Source organism: Peromyscus leucopus, chromosome 20 (genome assembly GCF_004664715.2).
Source record: "Peromyscus leucopus breed LL Stock chromosome 20, UCI_PerLeu_2.1, whole genome shotgun sequence".
Taxonomy (NCBI): domain Eukaryota; kingdom Metazoa; phylum Chordata; class Mammalia; order Rodentia; family Cricetidae; genus Peromyscus; species Peromyscus leucopus.
This window is the reverse complement of record NC_051080.1, coordinates 20,550,323-20,574,097: the sequence shown is the minus strand read 5'-3', so window position 1 is coordinate 20,574,097 and position 23,775 is coordinate 20,550,323. Positions and strand designations below refer to the sequence as shown.

Genomic DNA, 23,775 nt, shown 5'->3' with positions numbered 1-23,775 from the left:
GGGTCCCCCTTAAAGGCAGAGGGAAGACACTCCAGCATGCAGTTGTGACCCTCCTTTCTAGAGTGAGGTCACTGTGTCCTTGGTGACCTCACATCCTAGAGTTGGGAAGAACCCACTCTGCCCATTCTGTCCTGTTGTCCCGTGGTTCAGCTGTTAATCTCATTGTCACACTGGATATCCATGACGCCACAACTTAGGAGCTTGCTCATGGGGGTCACATGCCTTGGAAACGCGCTTCCTGTCATCTTGTCAAGATGGGATAAAACCGCTCTTAAGATGCCTGTTGGCTGCCGGGCGGTGGTGGCACATGCCTTTAATCCCAGCACTTGGGAGACAGAGCCAGGCAGATCTTTGTGAGTTCGAGGCCAGCGAGATCCAGGAAAGGCACCAAAACTACACAGAGAAACCCTGTCTCAAAAAAACAAAACAAAACAAAAAACAAACAAACAAATAAAAACAAACAAATAAAAAGAGATGCCTGTTGATTTCCCCCTTAAACTTTAAAATCCTCCCCAAGCCGGAGCTAACACCAGGAACTTCTCCACGGACTCCTGAGTTCCACACTTTCCTCCCACCAGTGGCCTGAAGGTAAGAGTTTACTTGGGAAAAATCTAGTGGTGTGTCTCTGGGGTTGTTTGTTGTCTTTGTCAACATACAGATTTTTATTAAACATCTAGGTGATGTTTTCAGGCTGGTGCTCTTCAGAGGGCATGAAATTAAAATGATTCATTCTTGAAAGATAATCATGCTCTCTTAGATTAATAAAACAAACTAGACATTTGAAAACCACAAAAAATGTAATCTCTCTCCCCCTCTCTCCATCTTTGCTCATGCATCTCAGTTTGGTTTCAAACTCACTCTGCAGCTGGGCTGACCTTGAATTCCTGATCCCCCTACCTCCAACTTCCTAGAGCTGGGATGACAAGTGTGAACTCTCGGTTTTTCTGAGACACAGACCTCCCTTGTAGCCTCAGTCTGCCCATGAACTCGCAGTGACCTCACTACCTGGGCCTCAAGAATGCTAGGATGACAGGCACATGCCACCACGAGCAACTTCTTCCCTCTACATCTTTGTGCGCAGGTACACACTCCACAGCGTGGAGGTCAAAGGGCAGCTTGGAGGGGTCAGTTCTCCCCTTCCATAATGTGGGTTCTGGGGATTGAACTCGGGTCTTCCCGACTTGGCAGCAGGTTCCTCTACCGGCTGAGACACCTCACCAGCCCTTTAATGTATCTTTAAGCATCTTTGATAACTGTTAATTAATTCCACCTTTGAGTTCACTTTTCTTCGTTGTTAAAAGTAGATGCGGAATGTTCTAGGTCTCTATAGTTATACCATCTTTATTATAAACAGTAATAGAAATATCTCAATAGCATCATCATAATCGCAGTCACTGATGGTGTTTTGGTTAGAGACAAAGCCAAGACCATTCAGAGTGTTGGGGAGTATTTGAAGAGTGGCAGGAACCAACACGGTGGGCACCTGGCACCGTCCCCCCTTCTCTGCACTGCTCTGGCTCCCTTCCCCTTCCTTACCTTGGATAGGTCTGCCCATCTGGTTTTGGCTTTGACGATAAGGTACTGGTGAGCCTGCTCACAGGCTAGCTCGGAATCTGCGACTTTCTGTTTATACCTTAAAAGAAGAATCAACAACTGTGTTCAGAAGTGACGGGCTTAGGATCTTCCCAAGGGCCCCCACCCCGACTCTCAGTGCTTCAAAGATGCCACGAAAGTCTGTGATTTCACATCCAGTCTAACAGTTCTTACAACACATTATTTCTCCCAGCTGCACGGCAGGGGGTCTTCAGAAATTTTATTTTCAGATTTAAAGAGAAATCATTTTTTCCCCCAGCACACAAAGCCCACAGGGCCTGTTTCCTCTCTGGGGTTTGGGAAAGCAGAATATAAGTATAAAATGACATTAAATGTCTTAGGAAGGAAACGATTAGTAAGCTTTAGTTCCGATTTTGCAAGTCTAGGTAGAAGAACAGACCCCAGTCCGTGGAGGTGCAATTAGAAAGCATGGAAGTCCCTTCTCCCAGCCCCAGATACTTTTCCTTTTCAAGACTTATGTTTATTATTTCTAAATATGATGTGTATACATGGGGGGAGCAGTAAGTACACATGAGTGTGGGTGCCCTCGGAGGAGCTGGGCTGTAGGTGGTTGTGAGCTGCCTGACATCGTGGTGGGAACTAAACTTGGGGCCTCCCACAAGAGCAGGGCGTGTGCTCCTAATGGCTGAGATATCCCCATGCCCACCACAGCTAATTTTCAAGGGTTAAGCTTATATTTACTTACAGATGAGGGACACTTAAGAGACCTTAAAAAGATCTTGTGCGGCTGGCCCTGGACAGGCCTCTGTGAGGCACAGTGGTGGCTGTAGCTGAAGAGGGAGGAAGGATGCCTAGGCTGTTCTGCCTGCCAAGCAGATCGGGACACTGTGGACGACTGAGATCACTGGCCTGGTCAGTGGCTGCCTCCAGCATCCGTGCCTTGCCCTGGGCCCTATCTGCCTCCTGCTCTGACCCCTTCTTGCCTTTCCTACTTAATGCTTCTGGTATCCCTGACTACACCCCCTCTACCCACAGAGCAATGCCATGAGCGTCTGGCCTCACCCATGTTTCTTCGCCATTTCTCTCCAACTGCCTACTGGACTTCTCAGAACCACGGAACTTCAAGGGTGGGAAAGGATCCGCTGCTCGGGCACCCCAGCTTCTGTGACTGTGGCCCCTGTGGGGGACCCGGGAAGGCTGGCAGGACCCTGTGATGTTTTCTCCACTGTCTTGGAAGGATGGAAGCCCGGGGAGGCGCTGAGAAGCCTCCCTGGGTGACCCCACGCTGTGCAGGGCAGCAGCTTTTGGTAGCCCGCCCTCTCTGTCTCCACTCTTTAAAGCGGCATTCTGACCCGAGTTACTTTCAGCATGGAGACGCAGCGAGGCTGCATCTTGTTTACACAAGTAAACAACCACCATCTGCCAGCACAGCAGGAACCACAAACTGGTAAATAATTTATCTGTGCCAATAAATAACAGCACCTGTGAATAGGTGGGATCCTGTCAGAAATGCCAGGCGCATGAGCAGCTTATCCGTCCGGCCAGATGTAGCCCCTCACCTGGGCCTATGAAAGAAGGAGTGCCTTAAGATGAGATGGGGCGGGCACAGGGACCAGCCACCTGGAAAGCTGTCATGGGGTGGACCCTGCCTCTGTTCCTGGGCTCCAGCTCAGGTACAGGTGCTCGTGTGGAGACACATGGCTCACTTCAAACTGTCAATCAGAACAACTTGCCATGCTGACCCTCACTTGGCAACTTTGTACCCTGGACAGCCCTGTGGCAGAGGCTGTGCCCTACGGACACTTCCCCTGCATCCGCACGGGATCCTGGCCTCCAGGACAGCTCTCTGAACTCTAGCCCCTTTGAAGACACTTTGCAGCCTGGACAGATGGATGAGTGGGGCCTGAGAGTCACCAGGACTGGCAGATAAGATGGGCGTGGCGGTGTACGTCTCTGCTCTCAGGAGTGAAGATAGGAACATTGTGGGAGTTCTCAGGCCAGCGTGGACCATACAAAGAGACCCTGTCTCAAGAAAAGAAAACCGAAACCCACATGAAAATCAAATGGATGACAAGATCTCGCATCACCAATGGCCACAGGAATCAAAGGAAATGAGGAATTACTGGGTAAAACGGAGGCAGCTTGTGAACTTGGGACTGTTTATAGACTGTGGCAGCACAGGAAGACATGAACATGCCAACCATCATGGGCACAGATTGCTTAGGGACAGTCGCTGCTGCCCTCATTAGACTCTTAATCCCACCCGTTCACAGAGGACTTTCCTGGACCTCCCTAGAGGTGCTCCAGGACTCCAGTGCACAGGCTCCCTCAGCCACACCCCACACCCTATTATTAGCCAAGCAGCCTGCACACAACCCTGCTTCTTTTCTAGGCTCTGGGCCTCCGCCAGCAATGCCTCATTCCTTTCTTGTCCCTTGACCCCTCAGGTTCTGACAGTTGTTGGCAGGCTAGCCTTCCTCTGGTCAGCCACAGTCAACACTTAGAGGCCCAGCACCTGCAGCGCAGGACTACGAGTCTACATCCTCGAGGAGCAGACACTGCGACTTAATGCCAGGCAAAAGTAATCAGATTACCTCAGAGATGAGTGTCTCCAGAAATGGGGGAAGGCTTAAGCAGGGGGCCAGGGAACAGCTTACAAGCAGGGTGAAGGTTCAGGGAGCCCCTGGGCCTTGAGAGTCCTAGACGCCATCCCTGTCACCTTCCCCTGTCTCCCCCTCTTTCCTCATGTTACCCTAAAGTCAGATCTAAGAGAGGCACAACTACATGACCACCACCAGGCTCAACCTGAAGATTTTCTAGTCAGGAGTTAGTCCCTGGGCAGGGGAGTGGGTGGAGTCAGAGACAGGAGAGAGCTGGGGGAAGGCCTCACATCTGTGGCAGAAGTCCAGATCGGTCTCCGATGTTAGCTGGTGGCCCAGCTGCTGCTGCTGGGCCTGGGCCTGGGGTGAGCCACAGTGTCCCTGAAGGAGTACTGTCATGGCTTGTATAGCTGGATGGATCCGGGAGCCCCAGGAGAAAGGTCAGGACCCTCAGGCTAAAGAGACAAGTGTCAGCTGCCTACTGAGGCAGGCCGACCAGTCAGCACGCCACAGAGGGTTCTAAAAGGCCCAGGGTATCGGAGTGCAATACTACAAACGCCCAGGACACGACTCACTGTTCCGTTATTAACCAAAAAACAAGAAAACCTCAAAGACTGTGAAGGTAAAAGATGCACCAGTGAGCACAACGCTGAAACCCATGAGCACCAACGGTGGCTGCGGCAGCCCAAAGGCTTGCCCAGGGGAGAAGGGCAAGCCTTCAAGAGGGCTGGGTGCATGCAAGTTCTAAGTAAAGAAACAGATGGGAGAGGAAGGGGGGATTCCCAGCACCCATATCAGGCAGCTTACAACTGCCTGTAATTCCCGCTTCAGAGGACCCAACACCCTCCTGTCCTCCATGGGAACCCATACACATGTAGTACCTACATACATGAAGCGTGCCTGTGTACACACATACACAGAAACAAATATCTTAAGAAGAAAGAAAAGGCCGTAATAAGGAGAAAGCTGACTGAATCTCCCTGGCAGGAGGGGGTGCTGACAGGAACCCCGTGAACTTGTCCTTCTAGTTCCTCACTGCAGAGCCCGGGGTTCCACTGCGCCTTTAAGAATTCTCTGCCGCCCCTCTGGAGGGTGGGGTTAGAGTTTATGCACAGTTCTCAGATGCCTGGGGATGAGACGTGAGATAGGAGGGGCTTCAGTGCCATCGGAGAGTCAGAGGTAGAACAGCCCCATGGGAGGCACAGCTCACAGGAGCGGAAGGACACACACAGTGAATGGCATCTTCGAGGACACATGGAGACCTGGCAGCTCTCTGTGCTGGTCACCCAGCGGGAAAGACTTGGCGGCACAGCGTTCCACGACAAGAATCTGTACAGTCTATCTTTGTGACAAGGACCCATGACAGGGCATACACTTGTGTGGCGGTGAGTGGTGAGATGGCCAGGGCTGCTGTGTTTAACAGGGGAGTGGGAGAGAGGTCCCTGGGCCAAGCCATCCCAGTGGGTATCCACAAGGAGAGACAGTGCTTGACGCTATGAAGCAAACAAGAGGCCATCCTCTCTTTCACAGAGCAGCAGACTCTCAAATGGAGCAGTAGAGGCCTGTAGCACAGGGGTCCCAACCAAGGGACGGGGGGTTTCTAGAAACGGGTGACTTTGTGGAGATACCAGTGCTCCTCCCTGCCTTCCACCTCTCCTTGGGGTCTTAGGAACACATCACCAACTCTTCTCTGAGACCCAGGTCCCTCCGCCCTAAGACTAGACAGGAATGCCTCCTGACCGGGCCCACGGGGTCTCCTGAGGCACAGCACTGGGTCTGTCCGGGACAGCACTCTAAAGCCATGTCTTGCTTCTGGTCTCAGATCTGTCTCTCCCAGACTCCTGGTCCTGTGCCACTAGGATCCAGCCTCTAATCCCTGATCCATCCTCTACTCTGGGGCTGCTGAAGGATCTCTCTAGAAGGAAATCTGATTCCTTCATCCCACAGCATGGAAACCTACCTAGCTGCTGGGAAGGGGGAACCGCCTCGTGCATGGGCCCCCCGACTCCTCCCCGCCATGTCCCACTGTGTGGTCATGCCTCCACCAGCATCTTCTGAAGGTGCCCGGCACCTCGGCTCTGTGATTTCTGCAGATGTTGTCCTCTGGCCTTGAAAAACCTTCTAGCAATGGAAAGATTCCTCCTCACATTTCAAGGCCCAATCAAGTGTACCCACTTCTTCTGGACACCCGTCTCTGCCTCCTTGCGCTCCAGTGTGGCTCTTTACTTCTGTGTCCCTCTCGACTTCCATCCTGAGCTCATGGTGCAGCCTTGAGCCCTGTTCACATTTGCACCCCTGAGGCCCATAACAGTGCCCAGCACTGAGCTCGTCCTTTGCAAATATCCAACAAGTGAACAGAAGTGAACAAGACAAATCACTAGACAGCTGAGTCTGTGCTGTGTGTTGACATTTTCTATACTCACTCTGCAAACATTCTCCAAAATACTCTTCAGCAGTATTTATTATTATTTTATTATTATTATTATTTTAAATTATACATCCATGTGAGCATGCATATGTCTGTGTTAAGTGCATGAGTACTGATGCCCAAGGAGGCCAGAGATGCCACATCTCTCTGGAGGTTGTGAGGTACCTAATATGGGTACTGACAATCAAAATCAGGTCTTCTGCAACAGGCTCTTAATCTCTCCAGCCACTCAAGCTTTATTCTTAATTTTGTGTGTGTGTGTGTGTGTGTGTGCGCGCGCGCGCGCACCTGTGTGTGCCTGTGTGTGTGTGTGCCTGTGTGTGTGCCTGTGTGTGTCTGTGAGTGGATACATGCATGTAAATACGGATGCCCCATGGAGACCAGAAGAAGGTACAGGATCCCCTGGAGCTGGAGTTGTAGGTGGTTGTGAGCCTAGGAGCCAAACTCAGGTCCTCTGTGGAGCAGCAAATGCTCCTAACAGCGGAGCCATCTCCTTTCTCCCTGGCAGGACTGTTTTGGTTCCATTTCAATATTAAGCAATCAAATCTCACATTAACACCTCTAGAACCTGAGTGAGGAATGTAGGCATTCCGCTCACATTGTCGTGTGATCATTTTGCTTAGGAAGGGATTACAGTCATATTCTTGCTCCCTGCTCCCCAGTAATAATTACAATAAAACCCAGAAATTCACGGGGAATTAAACAAAGTACATGGTCAAAGGTCTTCTGCAGCTTTTCCAAATATTACCAGGGTTTGGTACACGGCCATACCTCTGGCAGCTCCACACACCTAGACAGAAGGTATGGTTGGTGGTTTGCAGCCCTTCAGCACCTGGTGACAGAAGCCCCCCTCAATGTGTCAGGAGTAATGCCCTGGGATGATGTCTCCATCTGTAAGGACTTGCCTTGTAAGCGTGAGGACCCAAGTTTGAGCCTCAGCACCCACGCAAAAAGCTATGGTGGTACATGCTTGTGACCGAATGCTAGGAAGGTGGAGACAGGAGGATTTCTGGGCTTCAATGACCAGACAGCCGAGCTAAGAAGTGAGCCCCAGAGTTCAGTGAGACACACCATCTCAAAGAGAAGGTGGATGGCTCCCCAGGAACATCCTGAGGTTGACCTCTGAGGCTGACCTCTGACCTCCACACACATGTGCACACATGCACACACACACACACACACACACACACACACACACACACGCCCATATGTGCATAGACATGAACACACACGTGCTTTAAAAAGATGATGCAGTGATTGTCAAGGACAGACCAGGTACTCTGCTTGACATCAGATTTCTACAGATGTCATTGGATGCTTCTATGACAGGTATCCCTTAGCCGGTAGCCACATTCACTCAGACAGGGAAGCGTGAGTGGGCACCAAGACTCTCCTTCTGGACAGAGTGAAGCCTTGTGGGTCAGGCCGGGATGTAGGTACCACTGTCCAGGACAGGCTGGAAGGAGGTCCCTGCATCTCCTGAGAAATTGTCATGGATGGCTCTGTGCATCCCTAAACTGTCACATTTGGCCTGGATGGATATCTGAAGCTGAGGAGGAGACAGGGCATCCATTTATGTGTCAGTTCATGCATTTATTGACCAGGGGCACTTGAGCCTTGTTCCTGTGAAGCCCTCAGCTACCCTGCAGTGGTCTCGGATGATGGAGTGTGTCCAGGGGTTGCCGATGTTTCAGCCTTGAGAGGCTGAGTAGAAAGTACACATCTAACTCAAGGCAGAGAAATGACAAATAAGTACATGTATGCATTTACATTGATGAGAAAAAGCCTGGAACAATAAGCAGTGAGCTATGAAGCCACGCCCCATGGTAGAAACTTGCATGTCTTCTCTGAATGTTCCTCCTACCATGCAGTGTGTGTGTGCATGCGCATGTGTGCATGTGCATGCGTGTGTGTGTGTGTGTGTGTGTGTGTGTGTGTGTGTGTGTGTGTGTATGTGTTCTTAAACTCAGGGGAAAAAAAGATGGCTCCAGGGTCATTTTTGTGTTCCACTGTGGCTGCAGCAGAACCGCTGGCCTTCCAGGTGGAGAGGCTGGCACGCACTGACGGCTCTGAGCACACCACCTTCTTACCTAATTTGCCTTTGAGGTGCCTCATCTGCTTTCCAGGGTCTGTTCTCACAGAGGTTCTGAAACTCTCGGAAGTTTAGAGTGACACTAAGTCTCAAGCCCAGGAGGCAGAGGAAGCGCTCAAACTCGCTGTCCTTCATGTTGAGCTGTAGCTGCTGGAGCAATCTGTGAAGATCATGCATGTTGATTATGCCATCCCTGTCAGTGTCTATTTTAAAGAAGGCAGAGTAGGGGTCCTAGAAACAAAACGCACACGTCAACGCACTTCCCTTCCATACCTACTCACCACTCAAAGCCACCCCCCTGCAAAGACACGGGTTCCCACGGTGGCTCCTGGGGACCCCACTGCTCCTGGCTTCCTGGCCTTGGATGCCTCTCCCGGGAGTGGGCAACTTGGAGGAGTTGGAGAGTGTGGCCAGCTTGGGACAGCTGCATGTTCTGTACCTGTATGTGGACTGAGGAAAGTAGGCGGTGCTTCCTAGAGAATTTAAGGCCCTCCCTGCTTCCTGGGGTGTTTGGAATGTCTGGCCACTTCTCTTTCCCAATCAGCAAATCCTATGCCAGGTTTCACACCCAGGAGCCACATGCACCAGGGCTCTGTCTGGAAGGCAGGTGGGGCACAGGCCCACTGCTCTGTCCATGGTGCTGCCCAGAGGCTCCATGATTCCCATGGATTTTGCATATGAAGAAACAGGTCCAAGGGACACTGGGGACTTGTGAGTTAACTGCCGGTACACCCCACAGCAGACTACTTGTCACACCCTCTTACTACCAGTGTGGCTTAGGACAAGGCATCTGCCCTTGCCATCCTTTGTTTCTTCCTCTGTAAAGTGGCTAAAGAATGTGCCACACTTTAGCGGTTCCTTGGCATGTTTAGTGAGTGTCCTAGAATGCTGTTCGTCACTGGGTCTGTTGCCTAAAGTCAGAAAGCAAGTACGAGCCTCTTTCTGGACCAACACCTGCATTGTGGCCACAGTGTGCTTTGTACCTCTGCCTTGCAATGCTGTGGGCATGGTTTTAGTACCCTTGTGTCTGTGGGTCCCTTACACAGCTCTCCCTCGGGAACCTCTCTGGGGTCTTCGAGGCACCACCCTGGTCCCCTCACTCTACAGCTCCCCAGTAGGAGTTGTTCAGAACATTGAGTTTGGCTTGTTCCATGTTAGTGTCTAATTAGAGGCTCTGGGATTTGGTGGGAAGTTCCAGCTGAGTTTGTTCACTGATTCAGTCACCAAACATTACTATGTGCAGTCACCGTGCTGAACACCTTGGGGACTGTTTAGATGACTCTGGCTCTGCCTTAGAGTCACTGCCATCCACAGGAGAAGGGGCTCTGGTGGGGGGGTACTTAGTGGGGCTGCAGACTCATCTGTTCACTGGTTCCCTCTAAGTCTGGCTCTGAGTTTCCTATACTCAAGATGCTCAGATGTCCAGACTGAACAAGGCCAAAGGCAAACCTCTTGCTCGACCCTCACAGGCCTCTTGCCTCCGTAGATGGTAGCTTGTTCTTACTAATTGCTCAGACCACATACTCAGAGTCCCAAGTCCTCCCTTTCATGTCTCAAGAATTCCATTCCACTTGCTCCCTGAACCTGGAACCTACCCTTCACCCCTAACTGCCTCAATCCCACCTACAGCCCTGGGCCCCTGGGAATCTGACAGAATCCTGGCTACTTTCTCATCTACACCAGGCCATTCATGAACCCTAGCCATTCATGCTGTCCATCCCCTGTGCTCTGTGTCTCCCTTATAGAGAGCCCAACTTATGAACCTCATCCCTTCCCACCTTCCCCCTGCTGCTCGCTGACACCCAAGGCTGCCTCGGGCCATGCTGGTGAGCCCTTCCTCCATAGTCACAGTGCCTGCGAAGTCTGTTTCTGTCTCACCCCTTGCCTCTGCCTGCAGGATGACTTGTGAGCACAAGACTTGTGCTCCCATCTGTCCGGCTGGAGCCCCAGCTCCCAGAGCAATGCCCCACAGTCATATATGATAAAGCTGGTTGGATAAATGAGGCTAAGAGTATGCTCTGGGTACCTGTCAGATGCTAACTCTCCTCTGGGTGCAGCCAAAGCACAGCCCTTGACATATGTCCCTCTCACAGTGCTGGGGTGGAAAGACAGGAGGCAAGTAATAGCACTCCAATGTGATGCACAGCACAGCAGCTGGCGTGAGACCAGGGTCCCACCAGCCTTCAGTGTGGTGCCACAGGCACAATGGAGGTCCCGGTTCCTATCATCAATCCTCCCAAGTTTACAAACTTCAGTCACTCCTCATCTCTGCATGACCCCTCCCCAGCACGACAACCCCAAGTATCAGCACACAGGCCTGGCACCTGAACAGAGGTACTTCAGTGCCTGGCTATGGCATTCAATAGGTATTGGGCTTGGGGTAAGTCTCTCTCCATCTCTGACCATCAGTTTCCTCAGCATGCACTCGATAGGGTGGGTGGAGACGAAAATAAGTACATGTGTTCTCCACCTGGCACGTGACGTAAAGCCTCACTTAATCACCAACTAAGCACTGATCACCCTGTATGGCAAGCAGGTGGCAGCCACTTGGGGTACTGTGGTGAAGGAAAGATAGGGATCCTGGATCAAGCTGCTTATAATGGCATGTGGGCTCAGTGCCCTGAGGGCCAGCAGATCCATGGGGCTCATTCGAGGGCCTAAGGGTGACAGGAAGATGAGGTGGCCAAAGCTGTCCCAAAGGAGAGGAGGGGCTGCCCAGGAGAGGGACAGAAGGTACAAATGAGATGGGGGCCATGCCAGAGCAGAACCAGAGTGAGCAGCCAGGGTGAAGCAGGTGACTGAGCAGAGCCATGTGTGGATGGAGCACCCTGCAAGGTTAGCTGCAGACTGTGTGGTGGAAAACGGAACGTAGACAGGTAACATGCCCTCTTCCTGCGGGCCTGCTTCATTCTGCCCACTAAAGGAACGGGGTGCTGGTGCACAAGCCTGGACCTGCAGAGACCATGCAGCCACCGGCATGCTGGCACAACTGTCCTTGCCAGCCAGGTGATCAGGTGGAAGATAAGCAAGCATTTGATTTGGGCTTCAGAGTTGGAGCAGGGGCCCCTTCCTCCTCTGGGTAGTCCACCTTAAAGGGCTCTGCCTTGTTGTCCCACAGTATTCAGCCAAGACCCCCTCAGCAGCCAGCCACAGTGTCTATGAGTTGCTATTCACTGTCTGTGTCTTGGACAAAGAGAAGACTCCAGGCAGGGTACTCAAACATTCAGTGTAGACTCCGCATGCAGTGAGCACGCAACATTTGTTTGGTGAGTGAATAAGTGCAAACAGGTGTGTATAGGATCCTGAGTCCACTGTCCCATGGGTGGCCACACCCCCTGAAAAGAGGGGTTCCTTTTTTCTACCATCAGTGTTGATTAGGCATTTCAGCAGGGTTGGGACCTCAAGGTTAGGCTCCCCATTCCACCCCAGGCCAGTCCCTGTCTCTGTGTGTCCCTGGAGCTGCTGGGCCTGACTGGATACCAGAACTCACACATATGTGAGCTGTGGGGTGGGGAGCAGGGTGGAGCCTTAGAAAAGCTATGATGTAGAGGATCACATGTTACCGAGAACAACTCCTTCTGCTTCTTGGGGAAGAGTCTCAGGCATTCTTCCGCAGATATGAAGTGGTCATCCACCTTTGTTTTTGAGGTAGTGCGTGGCTGCAGTGGGACAGTTTCCAGTCCACTCAGCTTAGTGTCTGAAGGGATATCAAGTGGGAGACTTCCATTAGCTCTGCACCCACCCCTCTGTGTCTACTTCCCTTCTGAAACCTGGTTGAGTAAGACCCCACATGGCATGGCGTCCCATGGTCCCAGCTCAGCACTGTTATTATCAGGACCCACCTTCTTTACCCCCCCCCCAACATGTCTTAGAAAGGCTCTTATCTCAAAGGGAGCGTGGTTTCTACACCATGGGGACACATGACACTTAGTACTCTTGGTGTGTACACCTGTCCTGTGATTCTGTCCTTCCTTGGTTCATCGCCTGATTCCCAGGGCCAGAGGAGACTTCTGCCTCATCTTTTGCTCTCTAGAATCATGTCCTAAAGACAGGATATGAAATTTGGTCCCTGCTTATGAATTCAGCAAGCTTTCCTCACCACTGTGTCCTTGCCAGGCCCTTGCCAAACTTACCCCAAGCCCTTGCCAGGGGCATCACTAGTGACAAGCCAGAACAACATCACAGAGCTCATAGTCTTGGACTAGGGGACTGAGGGCAGGGAGTGTTGTTCGAATCTTAGATGGTCTTTTAATTAAAAAACCCAGAGCCAGATATCAGGGTGAAAGCAGAAAGATGAGAGAAGCACAACAGCCAGCCACTAGTTCTCACCTCTATGAAATCCTCAACCTAAAGAGAGTGAGTTCCTGTTTCCTCACGCCTTATATACCTTTCTCTGCCCTGCCTGGGGCAGAGAAATTCCTGGGAGTAAAGGCATGTGTGCTTCCCAAGCAAAGGCATGAAATTTCAAGTGCTGGGATTAAAGGGGTGTGCCACCATTGCTTGACCTCTATGTCTAATCTAGTGGCTGGCTCTGTCCTCTGATTCTCAGGCAAGTTTATTAGGGTATACAATATATCACCACATTTCTCCTTTTTTTTTGTCTAAAAGAATAAAATAAGGTTATAACTAATATAAGAAAAAACTATATACTATAAGTACAGTAAGTATGTATAATATATAGTCAAGAATTACATTAACAATATCCATTGACATTTGACAAATTCAGACAAAAGCTCCATTATCTATCCTATCTTGGTAAGTCCAAAATATACCTAATTCACTTTCTATCCTAACTTGTGTTACCAACTGAAAACTATATTTGATGTCTTTCAAACTTAAACACTTTATACCTCTGTAATGAGTTTCTTTTCTGAATTTGTTAACAAGAAAAACTATAACTATCTAGTCTTTAACTCCCTCAGAGACCTGAGAAGGAAATAATATTAACTAAGTAAGCAGGAAGTGCAAACAAGCAACTTCCAAAAAAAATGTGAGAAATGACAGAAACAGCTGGCTGCCTGGACAGTCACCCAAGGTTCCTCTGCAATGTTGGGGCATCCATCTTCAGCCTACAGGCTTAGCGTATCTGACAGACTCATCTGTGAGGCAGGGTTTTCTGAAGGGCCTTCCTACCTTGTCTTGACAAGGTTCGGCAGTCCTTTCTTTTGTGTCCTGCTTATCCATTTTGGACAGCATACTGTCAGCAATTCAGGAAAGGGCATTTTCTTTCCCAGTGGCTAACTTGCCACAAAGAAAATAAACTCCATAAGGAGTTTCTTCAATATTCATCATCTTCTCTGATGTAGATTGGTGCTGCTAGGAGCAGACATATCTCATTGTCATTAAAAAAAAGAATCTATGTTATTAAAACATCTTAAATGCCATATTCTGAAGTGTAGATCTCTGAAGTGTTTGAAGATGACCTATATATCTAAGACATATTTCTGTTTGACTTTGAAAACATACCTAACATGACTACAAGTTCGATTATAATAGGTGACTAACTACTAACTTGCATTTCTTTATATCCTAATTAGTTGGTAATAACTTTCAAGGACTAGCAATTTGCATTACCTTGTTAAATGAGCTGTACAGGTACAATACCTTGGACAATAGAAATATATGTACAGTATTCTCTAACAAAATCAAGTTCAAATTTGTATTAATATACATAATTTGGAAACAATATACAAAATCCAATCCAATGTAAAATATTTAAAACTAGTAGTTGCTTTTCAAAAGTAGATTCAATAATTACCTTTTTTATCCTGTCATATCCATATTCTCCCTTTTTTCTTTTCAGAGTAGATTCAATAATTTACCCTTTATCCTATCATTTCTCTATTTTTTTCAGAGTAGATTCAATAATCTTATATCTATATCCTCTTTTTATCTTTTCAGAGCGGATTCAATAATCTACCCCTTTATCCTATTATTTCTATATCTTTATTTTTTCAGAGCAGATTCAATACTCTACCCTTTTATTCTATCATTTCTATATAATACAATCCTCTATCAGGGAGCACATCTGCCACCCCAGGCCCTTAGCAGAGATCATGGCCTATGGTGAGCCTGTGGTACTCATTTGGTGAGTGATGGAGTGGAACTGTGGGGGTGTTCGGATTCTGAGCTCACTACATAACCAGTGGGCATGCCCCTTGCAAAGAGGCCCCTTACCTATCCCATTCAGATGACAGAGGAACTCGGGGGAGGGGGTCCTAGAGTTAGACCCATCCAACTACATGAAAAACCAGATTTTCATGCCTCCTTTCAGTGCGAGGAAGTGTATGGTGTGCTAGAGATGCCGCTCACAGGGTCCCTGGCTGCATGGCGAGAACTTGTGAAACTTGACGGCCAGTTATAGCCTCCTCCCTCAGCCTATGCTCACCAGGCTGGGGTCATCCTACTACACATTCTAGGACATGGTTGCAGGAACATGTGGGGTCTTTGGGAGGTGGCAGGGTGGGGTCAGGGCTCCCCCAACTTCTTTCTTCACCTCACATTGGGGCTGGTTACTGCTTGGCAGATGACTTGATCGAATCTCTCTACAATGACCACCACTGACACACACACACACACAGCTTACCTAAGGTTGCTGGAGCATGACTTCCCCTTCCTCAAGCATCTGGCCGTGTCGGGCCTAGTAGAGGACGACAGGCTACTCAAAGTGGCAGGGACAGGCCAGGGAGAGGGAGACCAGGAAGAGGAGGGTAGGTACAGCACTCCCAGCTTGGGTCTCAGGCAAATGACCTATTCACCCTGCCCAGAGAAGGCTGCACCTGCAGAGATGCCTCAAGGATTCTTTCCTTCCCACACTTCCCTTCAAGGGTGTCAAGACATACAGAAGGTGACAGCATTTTAAACTGTCCCTGCTGTCCCTGCTGTCCAGAGCCTTTTCCTGCCACGGGAGTAAGACCCGTCTTTTGGTGTGCTGGCTGGGGCATGCTCTCCACAGGCAATAAAGTCACCCCTCAAAGCCAGTGATGGGGAAGAGACATGTGCCCAGGGTCACGAGAGCTGCCTGGCTAGCCACCCTGCAGGTTTCTTGTAGCCATGAGAAGTGTGCTCCTGGGACCCTGTACATGAACTGGGTAGCTGTGTCAGAGGCCCAGCTTTCCCTGCTCTCTTGAGAGACCACACTGTCTGCCCTCAACTGCCTCAAAGAGAGCAGGAGGCACAGGTGGCCGAGGAGGTGACTCAGCTCGGCCTTCCCTCATGACATGAAATTTAGTTCCCAACTTTTTAAGGACCATTGGAGTTGGGGCAGGACATGCCTAGGTGGTCTTGGGTATTTGTCTAACTCTTCTAGAATGTCTGTATCCCACCTGTGAAGAGGGAGGCACCTGTGGGTGGCACTGTTAACTACATATACCCATTTTCTGGTTTTGTGTGTGTGTGTGTGTGTGTGTGTGTGTGTGTGTGTGTGTGTGTGTGTGTGTGTGTGTTTCTCCCCAGTATTGCTGGTTTGAACCCAGGCCTTGGGCATGCCAGACCAGAAGAATGCTTGTGTTCAGCGGCATCCCTGGCCCTCAGATAGCCACCTTTTTATGGAGGAAAGTCTTAAAGGCTGTGAGCTGGGTCCGGGGAGGCACTCTGGGACCATCTAAGTCTGCAGCCCACTGGCCAGGTTCTGTTTAACTCCGTGGAAGGGCTGAAGCACAAATAAAATTAGGCCAAGATGGCTTCGGCCTCTGAGTTGAGGCTGCTACCACATGAGCAAACTGGTGGCCATGGCACTGCCAGGGAAGATCTGTGGTGCCATCTGGCCCCATCGGAGCAAGATCCACGAGCACCTGCCAGCTAGCTACCTTCAAATCCTGAGGTGAAGTCCTGGTAGCTCATTCCTTCTTTCTTGTAGCCTATCTTGGCAGTCAGCTGCGCAAACTGGCTGTCATTCATAGGCAACCCGATTTCCTCCAGGACCTGATGGCGAGGAGAGCCAGAGGGAGAGAAGCATTAGGGTGTCTGTCCCACATCGCACTGTTCCTCCACAGGCTCCAGTAGCCATTATTACTTACCTGCCCCCTCTCACCCCGCCCCTGGCTGCCGAGGGTGGGGCCGGGCTTCTGTGTCCCTGGACTGAGGCACAGGCCTGTTTGTGGGGCTTGTGAGTAAACAAAGGGAGCAGGCAGTGTGACACTCAGACACAGACAGCCCAGCTGCTCTTTGCCAAGGCCCTGCCAGCCAAGGTGCCCAGCTGCCTCTTGTCTCCCGGGTGGCTTCTGACTCTAGTAAGCTGTCTTCTTATTCTCATGTTTGTTTTCCAGGACTCAAAGGCACACACACTAAAGGCAGTTTCAGGAGGGAAAATAAGGTTGTCCACCAAGTTTCATCAAGACCCACAGAGGAAGGCTGTGTGGCTCTCTGATGGTGGGGGGCACCCGCAGGCACCATTTTGCCCCTCCCTGTGTGAGTCTACTCACTAACGGTGGTTTCTGGACCCTTCGCTCCAACACAGACACACCCTCCTCTTCCGTTTGTGCATATAGCGTAGAGTGGGTGGGGAACAGAGGAGCGAATACATGACCCTGTATAATAAACACTGAGACAGACTGGTCCCAAAGCCGCCATCCTAGGAGACACTGACTGGCTGAGCTGCTGTGGGTAAGACGATGCCCTTGGGTCAGTGGGTGGACAGGGGCGATCCAGAAGCTGTCTGTCTGGAGGGTGCCTCCCTCAGTGCAGGGGACAGAAGACACAGTCCTTGCTGTTCAGCCAGCGTTTATGGTCTGAGAGTGGAGACCTACTTAACAATGACCTCAGTCAGAGTCCAGGTTCGGAACGGGGCTGTGCGCTAGGTTGAACTCACTGGGGACAGGGACAGGCAGACAACCTGTTGAAGGTTTGTTGGAGGCAGAGTGTGCAAGACTGTTGGGAAAGGTGGTGTGTCTGTAGCCCAGTGCCTGTGTGACTAGACCAGGGAGACCACCCCTGGCGGCATGTGAGTATAAGCTTTATTGAACTTCATTCCCAGAAACCTGGCAGTGGTGGCGCACACCTTTAATCCCAGCACTTTGGGAGGCAGAGGCAGGCAGATCTCTGTGAGTTCGAGGCCAGCCTGGTCTACAGAGCGGGATCCAGGACAGGCACCAAAACTACACAGAGAAACCCTGTCTCAAAAAACCAAAAAAAAAAAAAAAAAAAAAACCCCAATTAATTAAGAAATTTATTCCCAGAAGGTCCAGGGGCACCAGCAGGACACAATGCCATCTGTGCTGCCCTCTCCATGGTGCCCTACACCAGTCGGTACAGGGAAAGAGTTTGTAAGCCAGATGCCACGGCACAGACATCAGCATGGCCATCTGTGGTCCTGCTCTCAGGAGTAGCTGCCATGGGATGTCACGAGGAGGCAGGTACTCTGGTGGACACTAGCTCCCTGGCTCTGTGGACTATCATCTGGATGTTCCTATATGGTCCACTGAGCCTGCTTCCATTGCTCCCTGGGCTTGGACTGAGCCTTGGCATTGAGAAGAAGTGTCTCAGGAGCCTGGCACTGGTGTCCTCCTTTTCTCAGGATCACACAGCATGGGGAAGACATGGACATAAGCTGACACCATCAGATGGTTCTGGTGTTGCCCAAAGCCCGGAGCAGAGGGCCAGTGGGAGAAAGTCTGGCATAAAACAGGGCTGGACTCCATCCACCACGCTCCCTGTGTGACACTGTTCTCTAACTGCAGGCCATGCACTGTGCTGAGCCCTCTACGACACCCTCTATTTCACCTCATTGGGAGCTCAGAGAAAGGGCCTCTCAGAATGCTGGCACAAAGATCTGGACACAGAGGCTGCCGACTTGCCCTGGCCACCTGGGAGTGGCAGGGCTGGGTCTCAGACCTGGTTCTGATCACAAACCACGTCATACTGTTGGAATAAGGAATCCAGGCTGGAGGAAGAACGGTGAGTTCCAAGTAGACTGTACACACCCAGCAGAAGAGGGAGCTGTCTGTTGCGGGACTCCGGGGTCCTCACACAAATCCTAACCGGCCACACGGGAAGACTAACTGGAGTCTTGGCAAACATCTTGTGACCCCACCAAATGGGAGGGTGCAGGAGGCCACTGAAGGGATCTGAACAGGTCCTTTCTCATGTGCCCCCATGAGAGGGGGCTTCAGAAAGCAGTTTCTCCTTCCTCCCCGACTGGATACAGTGGAGAGCTTTCAGGCACTTCCTCCCCATTCGGCTGCAGACTCCGAACCTCTTACACAGTCTAGATTTAGCTCCGAGCACACAATGGGCCACAGTTTATCTGGGTGTCACTCATCCTTTCTGGTTTGCAGGAAGAGGATGCAGGGAGCTGTAGGTGAACAGTGGGAAGATGGCTGATATACATCCTTCCTGGTTTGTGGGGCCTGGTCTTGGTCATGGATGCCTGTGTGAGTGTATGTGTACATGCATGCATGCACGTGCATGTGTGCGTGCATGTGTGATGTGTGTGTGTGTGTGTGTGTGTGTGTGTGTGTGTGTGTGTTGTATGTGTGTGTACACAGTGAACAGGCCATAGTGTGACTGCAGGACCAGGGGTTGTGGCATTACTGAGAAGTGCTGAATTCCAAGGTCATTCTTTGACTGGGAATCCCACACCATCTGTGCGCTATCCACTGCCTGTGTTTCCCAGGCCCAGCTCTGGAGAGGAGCCTGTCCCAGCATGAGGTACAGTGACTATTTAGATAGAAAGCTGCAGCCCACACAGAAGCACCCAGAGGCAATGGGTCTCGGGAATGAATAGAAGGGTTACTCACTTTGAAAAACTAACTTCCTATTTTGAAAACAATCACACATGAATTATTCATCGCAAAGTCCTCCCGCTTAGTCCTTTCACAAAAACATATGCAATGGAGAGGAAGAAAATGTCTGCAGGCAAATGTTTCCCAGCCTGGAGGGTTGTGAAGAACCAGGGAGGCGTGGGAGCCTTCCACAGCCTGTCCACTGGGCTGGGTGTGCAGTTCCCCGGGGGCACAGAGCACCACTGGGCTGGGTGTGCAGTTCCCCAGGGGCACAGAGCACCACTGGGCTGGGTGTGCAGTTCCCAGGGGCACAGAGCACCACAGAGCAAGCCTGGCCTCACTGGCAAGCTTTGTGGAGAAGCACTGAACTCCCCCAAGGCACCCCACACCCCTCTCGTCTGCAATGAACACAATCCAGAAGACTTCTCCTCAACACCTGCCAGCAACTCACAGGCAACAGGGCTTAGCCACAGCCTGGTGAACAGACGGAAAACCCTTTATCCAGCCAAACCCTGGCTTCTCTGGGAGACACTCTCCTGAGAGTCCACTGAAGAGCGACAAACCAGTATCAAATCTCTTCCTTCCTTCTTTCCTGTGTGTGTGTGTGTGTGTGTGTGTGTGTGTGTGTGTGTGTGTGTGTACATACATGTTTTTGGTTTTGCTAGCCAAGTAGGCTAGACTGGCTAGCCAGTGAGTCCCAGGGATCTATGTATACCTCCCTCCCCAACACTGGGATTCTGAGAGTGTGCCACCATATTTTTTTCTCTTTTCACATGGGTTCTAGGAATCAAATTCCAGCCCTCACACTTGCAAGGCATGTGGTCTACCAACTGAGCTATCCGGCCAGCCCCTGTCTGACATTTCCAACGTTTCCAATGGTCCCGCCTGGGACACCCTGCGTCACAGAGAGAGCCTTCCTTGGGGCCCCAATAACTTATTGAATTGTGGGGGTTTTGATGCTCTGAGTGGCAGGTGCCCAGTGACAGCAGCTGAGGGGACCCAGGCCTTTCTGCTTGGGGCGGAATGGACACGTCTGCCTGTGCGGCATGCTTGCTTCACCTCTGTGTCAGGATCTTGGCATTTTCTCTTGAGGTTACAACACTACACAACACAGTCCATGGAGAGCAGTGGTTCTCAGCCTGTGGGTCATGATCCCTTTAGGGTCAAATGACCTTTCCACAGGGGTCACCATCAGGAAACAAAGATATTTACATTATGATTCATAACAGTAGTAAAATTACGATTATGAAGTAGCAGTGAAAATAATTTTATGGTGGTGGTGGTGGTGGGTCCCCACAACATGAGGGACTGTATGAAAGGGTTGCAGCGTGAGGAAGGCTGAGAAGCACCGCTCTAGAGAACATCACTCCACACACAAGGCAGGAAGCTGGGAGCACTTGGGGCCCCTGCTGTCCCTTCTGCCATGCTGTCATTTGCTGTCATTTACATCTATAGTAAACTCTCCAAGGCAAGGCTGTCGTGTTCAGCCTCCAACACTCCTGTGCATTCTGTACATTAAGAGTAGCCTTTCACATGTAGCCAACTGCTCTCCATTTCCACGTCCATGTGCCGTGTGCATGTGTGGGGGCACATGTGTGTGAGATGGATACTGGGAATTATCCTTAATTCCATTTCTTCCTTCCTTCTTTCCTTCCTTCCTTCCTTCCTTCCTTCCTTCCTTCCTTCCTTCCTTCCTTCCTTTCTTCCTTTTTCTTTTAAGATTTATTTCTTTATTATATATACAGTGTTCTGTCTGCATGTATGCCTGCATACCAGAAAAGGGCACCAGATCTCATTACAGATGGTTGTGAGCCACCATGTGGTTGCTGGGAACTGAACTCAGGTCCTCTGGACAGTCAATGCTCTTAACCTTTGAGCCATCTTTCCAGGCCCCAACTCCTTTTCTCTTGAGGCAGAGTCTCAGTCTCTCTCTCTCTCTCCCTCCCTCCCTGTTTTTTTTTTTTTTTTTTTTTTTTTTTTTTTTTTTTTTTTTTTTTTTTTTGAGACAGGGTCTCTGCATAGCACTGGCTATCCTGGAACTCAAGTAGATGAGGCTGGACTTGAACTCACAGAGATCTGCCTGCCTCTGCCAAGGCAGACATTACAGGCGGCCATGCCCACACAGTATTTATGTGGGATTTGGGGAATGTGCACTCCAGTGCTCATGCCTGAATGGCAAGTGCTTTAACCACTGGGCATCTCCTGCTGACCCTTCTCATGCTGTACTCCTCATGGGGAGCACCGCGTCTTCACAGCATCCCGTTCCTTGAGTTTAGGAACTTCCTGCAGCATGGCTGGTGCTGAGATGGACCTGCAGGGAGTTACCTGAGGCTTGCCTCCCTTCTGTTTTACTTGTTTAAGCTGAAGACGACATCCATTTGTCTCCATTCTTAAATGGAGGCTGGACACGAAGCTCCAAGCTCGTGGGGCTCTGACTTTGTGCCCAGTCTCCCCTCTAGTGTGTCCCACTGTCCTCCAGCTCGTCGATTCCTGCTGACAGCCGCATGGCCACGTGGAGTATGGCTCGCACCGCTCTCTGATCTGGGGTTTCTGATTTTGTACTTATCCTACTTTGGATCTTCTGAGTTTCTTAAGCCCACAAATTATTGGAATGTTTAACACACACACACACACACACACACACACACACACACACACACACACAGGATTATATAATTGAAATTAATCCTAGTCAGGAATTCTCAAAAATTAGCCATGGTCCTCAAAAAACAATGGAAATGATAATATAATAATAATAATAATATAATAATAATAATAATAATAAAAGGCAAGTCTGGAAAATTATCACAGCTCAGAGGAGCCTTGGGTGGTAGGCGACTAGGTTTAACATGGTGCCCTGAATGCAGTCTGACGAAGGAACTCTAAAACATCAGAAACTCAGGATGAGCAACCAGCGTACTCTTACTAAGTGATCTACAAAGGGAGAGCTTTAGGTAGGATGGAAAAATGAGCCCGATTTCAAGAAAGAGGAGGAGAAGGAGGAGGGAGAGGAGGAAGACACAGTGACAGACTGACAGACAGACAGACTGGATAGGTTGCTTGGTCAGGTTAATTACAGCACAAAAGATGATGTCTCGTGGGAGTCTAGAATATATGTAAAATTGAAGCGTGTGGCAAATGGTGCCACAAAAGAGATGATCAAGTGTTTTGACACAAACCCCACAGCTCTTCCCTTAAAGGAATAGGAGGCAGTTCATCCTGGAGCCACTCTGAGTGACCATGACCTGGGAACACCAATTTAGGTCACCCCCAATTCCACATTCCTACAGGGAGGCAGTTCCATCAAGGGTTTGACAAAAAAGTATAATCAGAACTTTAAAATTGGTGGAACAGAGAGTTATGATTACTTCTTTGCTCAAGAATCAATAGATACAAAGGTTTTAATCTGTCACAAGATGTCAGTTCCACACAGAGGTGGGCTGTGCCAGGGGGCTAGAATGAGCCCAAGATCAGGTTATTAGCCTCCTCCGGACCTGCAACATTCCAGTCTCTCCTTGGTGCTGGGGTTCTAATCAGTTAGCCAGTCTCTGCAGACACGGCTTCCTTCAGGAGCTTTGTTCACAGGACTGAAGCGCTCTGCACCGCTGTGGAGGTGCAAGCAGTGGGCTGCCTTCTCCAGCGCAGCCTTTACAAGAGTTTGAAAGAAATTTCATCCGCTCAGAAAAGGGTACAGGGGAACATGGGACAATAGAAGTAGTCGAATAACCTAACGGCAAGAACAGGCAGAAAGGAACCAGGTGATGTCCAGGGTAGAGAAAAAGCTAAGATGCTCAACTACATTTTTTTTTTTGGTTTGTTTTTTTGAGACAGGGTTTCTCTGTGTAGCTTGTGGCCTTTCCTGGAACTCACTCTGTAGCCCAGGCTGGCCTCGAACTCATAGAGATCTACCTGCCTCTGCCTCCTGAGTGCTGGGATTAAAGGTGAGCACTACCACCGCCCGGTGCTCAACTACATTTTATGAAAAGTGAATTAAACGTGCCCACAAGGGGCTTGCTTGTAAGTGCCCGGTGAGTTTGAAAGCCGAAGGTGAGAAAATCCAGTACCAGATTACTAGTCAGCAAAAGAAACCAGAAGGAAAATGGCCCTGAGGCTGTGCAGCATCACTCTGTATCCAGAGTCACACAGACACACAGGGACCTCAGTGTTTTGAAATCTATCTCAGTAACAGCCTCAGGGTGAATCACACAACATTAACAGAGCATAAAAGAACCTTGCAACAAACAAACCCACAGACACCCGACAGACGGCACACTTCTCTCATCGTCTGTGGCATGGGCAGTCAGGACCTTGGTAAAGGCATAGAACTTCTGGAAACTCATGGAGCCCAGCTGACATCCTCAGAAAACTGAGCTTCCTGCC

The 23,775-nt window shown here is 50.1% G+C and overlaps 1 protein-coding gene across 2 annotated transcripts in view; it reads right to left on the bottom strand.

Annotated features, from left to right (window-relative positions):
- Efcab6 (EF-hand calcium binding domain 6) overlaps positions 1–23,775 on the bottom strand; it is a 191,116-nt gene that overhangs the window by 52,889 nt on the left and 114,452 nt on the right. Inside the window, exons 18-21 of one of the 2 annotated variants that reach the window (XM_037197495.1) lie at positions 16,483–16,597; positions 12,238–12,371; positions 8,673–8,905; positions 1,537–1,633 (exon numbers count right to left, since the gene is read on the bottom strand). In XM_037197495.1, the coding sequence (XP_037053390.1) occupies positions 1,537–1,633; positions 8,673–8,905; positions 12,238–12,371; positions 16,483–16,597 (579 nt within the window). Of the gene's footprint in view, positions 1–1,536; positions 1,634–2,616; positions 2,679–8,672; positions 8,906–12,237; positions 12,372–16,482; positions 16,598–23,775 lie in introns of those variants that run through there. The other variant, XM_037197497.1, reaches the window with a different exon arrangement.